Source organism: Furipterus horrens, unplaced genomic scaffold, assembly GCF_987537825.1.
Source record: "Furipterus horrens unplaced genomic scaffold, mFurHor1.1.pri manual_scaffold_13, whole genome shotgun sequence".
NCBI classification, from domain to species: domain Eukaryota; kingdom Metazoa; phylum Chordata; class Mammalia; order Chiroptera; family Furipteridae; genus Furipterus; species Furipterus horrens.
The window spans coordinates 59,009,600-59,017,157 of record NW_028327183.1 but is presented as its reverse complement, the minus strand read 5'-3'; the positions used below and the strand labels follow the sequence as shown (position 1 = coordinate 59,017,157).

General features: G+C 51.1%; 1 protein-coding gene across 1 annotated transcript; it reads right to left on the bottom strand.

Moving 5' to 3' along the window:
• Nucleotides 1-239: 239 nt before the first annotated feature.
• On the bottom strand, nt 240-5,062 carry LOC149995663 (zinc finger protein 586-like). Its single transcript, XM_090259690.1, has 3 exons — nt 4,850-5,062; nt 1,670-1,793; nt 240-356 (listed from the first exon to the last, which is right to left on the bottom strand). The coding sequence occupies exons 1-3, from the start codon at nt 5,006-5,008 to the stop codon at nt 274-276; spliced, it is 366 nt and encodes a 121-aa protein (XP_090115816.1). The 5' UTR covers nt 5,009-5,062; the 3' UTR covers nt 240-273.
• Between the last annotated feature and the right edge of the window lie 2,496 nt (nt 5,063-7,558).

Here is a 7,558-nt window from a genome sequence, read left to right as displayed (position 1 = left end):
TCCCTACTGGTAAAAGGTGCCCCTGGTATGTGGCACCTGCACCTGATGACAAACGAGGCCCTGTCCATATCTCCTTTCCAGGGCTTCTCTCCACTGGCAGGTCTCTGTTGCTGTTGAAGGTTTGCACTGAAACAGAAGCCTCTCACACACGCGTCACTGAGGAAGGCTTTCTGCTCAAGGTACGCTGCTTGGCCCTCGGTCAAGTGCAAAATATCTTTCAAGACTGAGACACACTGCTCACAGGGATGGGTCTTCTGGGTTGCTGAAGCTGTCTCAGAAGCCCTGACCTGTGACTTCTCCTACAGACACACTCTCCACAGGTGGGGCCTCCTCATCTTCTGTTTTATGCCAACAACCTGAAAGCAGAGAAATGCTAAGAAAATGGATGTGGCCTTTGGTGGGAGGGGCAAATCCATTACAAAGGTGTGTCAGACATAATATGATGGTTTCATGAGATTTTCTAAAACTAAAAGAACTAATGGCATATTGAATGAAATGCTGCTTTGCAGTACTGGGCCTCTGAAGATCACAAAACAGAAGAGATCTCACAAAAAATAAAAAAAGACACAAATACGGCAAGCTCCACATGAAAAAAGCAGGATCTCCAACTCGTCTTTGTAACAGCGTTAACAGGGCTTGTCTGCCGGAGACATGGGCAAGATGTGCAGGAAATGGTTATGTCCTCTTCCCAACAAAATTCAGGAAATAAGTAGCTTGTGTTAGAGGACTATTTAAGGTGTATGCACACCTTCTAACACCTGCACAGGTCAATGGTGGAGACTACTGCAGAGGGAGCCGTGCAGGTGACGCATGGAGGCCACAAACGTGGAGGTAGCCAGGAGCTGGGAAGTCACAGATGAAATGACCAGTCAACAAAGTGTAGTATGGGAAAGGAAGGGTAAAAATGACGTGTGGCCAGTGTCCCTTGCATCAAAACAATACTGGAACAAGACAGGTTCTTGGTATAATGTGAATACAGCCCTCATGTCCTGACCTCCCCCAACTGCCACTCACCAGGGCAAGGTCTCCTCTGAGAATATCCTGCCATGTCCACCCTGTGAAAGAACTAGGGTTCTCCCTGCACCCTTTATTGTACTAGACTTAGAACCTGAATGATTCGAGTATTAATGAAAGACAACAGATGTGATCAGCAAGCACTAGTCCAGAGCAACCTGACATGCAATAATATTCATGGAAGGCAGTATTACCATAAAAAAAATAAAAAATAAAAATAAAAAATTCCTCCAGGGACAGTTTTACAAGAATAGCCCATGGCTCATGTAAGTAATGACCATGACTAAGCACAGGTAGTCACAAAGGAATGTTAGCTAAACAAAGGAGGGCAGAACTGGAGGTCATGGATCTGGTAATAGTCACCTTGCCAGGGAGAGGGCAAGCAAGGTGGGATCCATTAGCTGTTTGTAAGACTCCTGACTCCCAGACACTTCCTTACACTTTCTGAGGCAACAGGTGTTAGAACTGGTCAGGGAGTTCATGGCGCAGGGCAGTCCACACAGCTCAGCACTGGCAGCCACAGCACAGATGGCATGAGTGTGGGAGAAATCAGCAGAGCCCACGGTCTGGCTGTGGGAAAGACACAACTCCTCTGGAGAAAAGAGGGAAGGCAGGTCACCACCACAGGACACAATGAGACATGGGAACATCTTACCCACAGATGCGACAAGTGCAAAGATCTCCAGCATCGCACTGCAGTGCAGGTGTCTCTGAGCCTCATCAAGGAGCCCCCACTCCTCCTGGGAGAAGGCAATGGCCACGTCCGCAAAGTTCATATCCTGTCAGAATGGGGACAGTTCATTCCATGACCAGCTTCTCTCCTAGGATCCCAAGTTTGTCCTAACTCGTACCATCCACATCCATCTGCTCCCTCGAGTCCCTACAGCAGAGAAGGGACCATGCCTTGGTGTCATCAGCATCACTCTCTCCTTATATTCCTATTGATATTGTGACCTCCCATAACAACTATAGGTAGATGGATGGATAGATGATACCTGAGCTCTGGGCCTGGCATGCAGGTACACTGCCTCTTACCAATACAGTAGGTGTCACAAACATATCTTAGGGAGAGAAGATGGCCACAGAGATCGTGTGACTGATCTGACATTGGTCTTGTCAGGCAACACCCCTGTGGTCTCCCAGATCGTCCCTCCAAGTCACAAAAAAACATAGCCACCATTCAACCTATGACCCCAATGCTGGGCCCTGAGGCCATCAGTTTACGCTAACTTCTGCACCTAATTCTTTGAACCCAGTTCTCTCACATAGCTACATTCCATGGGGCACAACTTCAAAGGTAGCAAAGCCCTGCATGACAAGGACAATGTGTCCCTTGATCAGGCTCTTTCCCAGGATTCTAATTTCACCACCTCCATAATCTATCTCGTGCTTACCCTTCTCCCTTCCACATGCTGGTGGAGGTTTGCCATTGTAGCTGGCACTGACATCACTGTTTCATCAAGGTGCTATTGATCACTCTATCAGCCCTCAACAACAGCAGGCAGGTGGGCAAATAGAATCTAATCTCTGGGCCTGGCATGTATAATCACAACACCTTTTTTTCAGACAATTACTCTAAGTTTTCCCATATCATTCTTCCAGAAACCACTAGGCACAGGGTCACCCTTCATTCACTGGTATGTCAATGCCAGGGCCCTGAGGCCATGAAGTCGCACTCCCCCTCCAAGTGCACATCAGTCTTCCTACCACATTTCTTTCTCACACCTGCACTCCCACAGCCCCGCCTCTTCCTGCCCTGCATCCTTGCCTTGGCCTCCCTACTCATTACTCAGCATACATGAAAAATTCAAACAGGATCAAGTACAACCCAGACTCTGATGACCCCCACTGACAGGGTCTCCCTTCGGTCCTGCAGTGAAGGCCTCCCTCCCTGACTGCTCCTTGCTTCAACCTCACCTACTGAGAACCACATCAGAGCTCAGACAGGCACAGCCCTCCTCCACTGGTGCCGCCCCTCATGTGCATCCACCAGTCTCAGCCTTCCCCTGTCCACCTCACCCTCACCGAAGGCCCAGCCCCAGTGGTCCCCTACCCCGTGCCCAGGGAGTCTCACAGATGATCACTTAAACCCCTAAGCTAATCTGTCAGCCTGACTGGGACACCCCAGGCTACACCAAGGGTCACAACAAAGTCCTGGTGAGCCTTTAGAGCAGTGAATACGCCCCAGCCCCCTCTTGTGTGAATTACCCTCAGGCCTCTAATCCACTTCATGTCTACACATGCGCTGTAGGCGTTGGTCACGTAACAAACCATACTCTCTCCCTGTCCAGCTACATGACCATATCCTGTGCTGTGGCACCCACTTCCAGAAACTCCAGCAGGAAACCCAGTCCTCAGGCCCACCGTGTCTTTACTAAGCTACTACTACCATCCTGACCCAAGTGAACTACAACTCCTCCCTGGTCCACAGACTTTCCACCAACTCTTAGAGAAGTCTCCATCCTGAAATCCTCCTCAGAGTTTCAGATACCCGTAAACTGCTCTCTGAAACAACTCATACCCTTAACAGGCCTAAAATAAACCTTCTGGTATCCCCAACTGTGGTCTTCCCTTTCTCATATGATAATCCTTCCATAACTCCAGTTGCTAAAACCTAACCACTGAGTCATTCCTGATTCCTACCTTGCTTTCTCTCAGCCTCAAAGTTAGAAAATTTTGGCAGCCACACCTACAACACCCGTCCAGAATCCAACTGCTTCTCCCACCTCTACACCCCGCTTCCTGGCCCCTTACACTCACGCAGGTTATACAAGCAGCCTCCTGCCTGGTCCTTCTACCGCCTCCCTCACACCCGCACTCTTCTCCACGCTGCGGCCACAGCAGGTCTACTGAGACCCGGTCAGATCACCTGCCTCCACTGCTCCCCACCTCCCGCTGCTCCCGTCACCCGCAGGACAGACGCCCACCTGTCACAAAGCTGCTCTAGACCTGACTCCTGTCACACTGGTCCGTTACCGTAAGAAAGGAAGGATCCGTACAGGCGTCTGAACCAGCTCAGCCTCCCCTCCAAGCCTTTGCACATCGGGGTACCTGCGCCAGGGAGGACCTCCCGCATCTCATTCACGGGCTGCCAACCGCGGGAACCGCTTCATAGAATCTGAACCTAAACTAAGGGCCCCGGGCGCGGTGTCTGTTCAAGGTCCCCGGGCACCAGGCCTGGAAGAGTGGCACCACCGTCCCAGGACACCTCTGCCTCACAGACCGCAAGGGCGGGCGGCCCTGAAATAAGCCCAGACACCAGGCCTTAAGCGATTCCGCCGTCGCAGGGGCTGTGGGAAGAGAAAGGCCGCTGAGACCATGGCCACCCCCGCCCGGACCCCCGAGTCCAGGCCGCTCAGTGCCTCCCCGGTCCGGGGCCGGGTGCCCTGGAGGCGGCTGCGTGACCTCAGCCCCCGGTCCCCAGTGCAGCCCCTGCCCGGCTCCCCCTCTTCTCCGGGGTCCGCGCTCCCGTCCCGTCCCGTCCCGACGGCTCTCGCCGCGCCCCGTCTCTCCGGCCCCTGAGCCGCGTTTGGAAACGTTGCGACCTCACCGCAGCCGGTGTCCCTTTTGTTCACAACCCTCCGCGGCCGCGGCCGTCCCGGGAGGAAAAGTCAAACTCCTCACGCACAACCTCGCCTCGGCCTCTCCGGCGCCTCCACACGCAACACGGCGCCCGGGTCCTCCCGGCTCAGCCGCCCCCGCGCGTCGGTACACGGCGGCCCCTCAGCGCGTCACCCCGCGTGTCCCCCACGGGCGCCTCACGTCCCGGACGCCGGGGCCGGGGCTGCAGGGCTCGGTGGGGTGAGGGGCCAGCGCCCGGGGGACGTGGACTCACCTCAGCCGGGCGCCTCGGCTCGGCCGCCGCCAGGGGACTCCGTGGGCGGAGCGGAGCCTGGGAGACACTGAGGCCGGGCCGGGTCACGCCACGAGGAACCCGCTGAGCGTCCGACCCGTCTCTGCCCAGCAGGCACCCCTCCTGCAGCGCCGGCTTCATCCAGACGCAGCTCTGCGGAACCTCCGACCGGGAAAACAAGCTGGAGAGGTCAAAATGACCGCCACGGAGAACCGGATGTCCCGCCCTACCTCGATGTGCACGGACCAATGGGCGCCCTTCTCGGCTTTCATTGGGTCATGCGAGCCATTGCTGTGCGCATTACCCTCTGGGTAATGTAGTTCCGTCACGCGCACAGGCAGCATTAGCTGTCTATCGCTGAACTTAAGGAACAAAAGTGGTGTGAGACAGGGAGTGGCACCAGGGAATGACAACTGTAGATTTCACAAACCAACCCGTAGGTTTCTGGGGAGTGTTTTCTGCAACTGATTACTTGCTTAGAGATGTTATTTCAGACTCTGTGAAGCTCAGAATGCTACATGACGCAAGCAATATTATTTCAAATTAAATTGATATATATTCTCATTGAGAATCAAAATGCATCCACTCTTACCTGGAATGTGTTAAGTATTTTCTGCCATTCAAATGCATGGGGTCAAATGCATGAAATCCACCGATTATATAACTCTTTGTACGTTCAGTCTGAGACAGGAGTTGGAGGATTTGGGCCGCCCTCAAGTAGGAGGACTAGGAGTTACCTCTGCCTCTGGTTCCAACGGAGAACATATTTCCTGCCTATATCCTCAGTGACCGGTGTCCAGTCTATAGAACAACATTGTTGATCACTTTACTATGTCTTACTCAATATTCTAAGATATAGTCTGTACCTTTCGGAATCTGACTTATTTCTCAAATGCAGAGCAACTTATCAAATTGTGTTTGGGTATGGGATAGTGACTACAATTTTCTCAGGCAGAGCACACGTGCAAACGGAACCGCTACCGGCGTCTCAGTCGCCTCTATCGCCTGAGTCGCTTCGGTATCTTCAGACTCCTCAGATTCAGTCGCCTCAGGCTCCTCCGCCACCGCTTGGATCACCCCGTCCCCACCCCCGATCCCGGCCAGGCTTCCCGGGGGCCGGCCCGCGGGCACGCTCTCGAGAAGGAAACTCTGACTCCAAAAAACCTCCGCTGCCTTGCGGCATACCTCTTCAGGGGAAAGGCTAAGGGAGTAAACCCCGACAGAAAATCCGGAGCCGGAGTCCCTAAGGCGGTTTGACGTTGTAGTCAACACCGGCAACTCCTGCGGCGCACCTGAAGCCAAGCTGTATTGACTCCGTCTTTCCCTTGGACCCTTCAGCTGCGAAGAGAGGGGGGGTCTGCTGCATGGGCAACAGCAGACCCTCCATATCACCTTGCCCAGGCTCTGTAGCTTCAGCTTCACTGGAGAGGACACTCCAGCGTCATCGCAAGATGTCGATTCAACACGGGAGGAGACAGATACCGTGTCACTCCCGAGTCGGACTGCACAGCCATTCTCGGCGGTGCAGATAGACTCTTAAGAAGCTACACCATCGTCTCTCGAGACGGACGGCTGCCGACGACGATATGTATATAAATTATGTAAACCATATTTTAAAACTTTTCCTTACTTATCATTAATGATTCTTCAATAGGAAAACATTGATCTTTACTATTTTATTATACAAGAAAAATTTAATAAAAATATGGATAAATAACAAAGAATGAGGTCTGGGAGGGTCTCAATCTCAAGTGCATCTGTCCTGGTGGAGTTCGAGTGCACCACAATCCTGGACAATGGATGTGTTCACCAAGTTATTTGAACTCCATACCTAGAACAGCATAATCGATTATTAAATAAACCTCTAAACCCTCTCTTTGTCTTGAAAGATGGGGGTAGGGCTGAAAGTTCCACACTTCTGTTCATAGCTTGGTCTTTCTGTTGACCAGGCCCACCCAGAGTCACCTCACTTTTAAAAGAAAAGATACCGCTATCACCCAGGAAATTCCAAAGGATTTGAGAACTCGTGTCAAAAAACAGAATCAAAGACCAACTATTACAACAAAAAATGTTCTTAGTGTTCTTATCACTGAGGAAAATATGAGGGTTCCAGAATTCTGTCTCTGGAATTGTGATATATATATAAATTTCACAACTTGGCTCACAGAGGTCTTTTTTTTTAATCGTTTTATTAATTAATTTATTTATTTTTAGAGATGGGAAAGCAGAAAGAGAGGGAGAGAAACATCACTGTGTGGTTACCTCTCACGCACCCCCAACTGGGGACCTGACATGCAACCTAGTCATGTGCCCTGACTGGGAATTGAACCAGCGACACTTGGTTCATAAGCCGATGCTAAATCCACTGAGCCACAGCAGCCAGGGCTCACAGAGGTCTTTTGAAAAAAAATTTCCCATGACCAGAAAGCATGTGCAAGAGCATTCATTAGATCACCTTCTTACACCATAAACACCATATGCAAAAATAGAGTCAAAATGGGTTAAAGACTTTAATGTAAGACTCAAAACCATAACAGTCATAGAAAACATAGGCAGTAAAATGTCAAACATTTACTGTAGAAATATTTTATCTGATATATCTTTTCAGACAAGAAAAACCAAAGAAAAAAATAAATGGGACTACATCAAACTAAAGAGATTTAGCACAGGAAAGGAAACCATTGACAAAAT

Coding starts and splice junctions, on each gene's coding strand:
- LOC149995663 (XM_090259690.1), bottom strand. CDS start 5,008: ATGAAGCCGGCGCTGCAGGAGGGGTGCCTGCTGGGCAGAGACGGGTCG. Junction 1,794..4,849: donor AGCCGAGGCGCCCGGCTGAG/GTGAGTCCACGT, acceptor CCATTCTGACAG/GATATGAACTTTGCGGACGT. Junction 357..1,669: donor TGCACTTGTCGCATCTGTGG/GTAAGATGTTCC, acceptor CTCTGCTTTCAG/GTTGTTGGCATAAAACAGAA.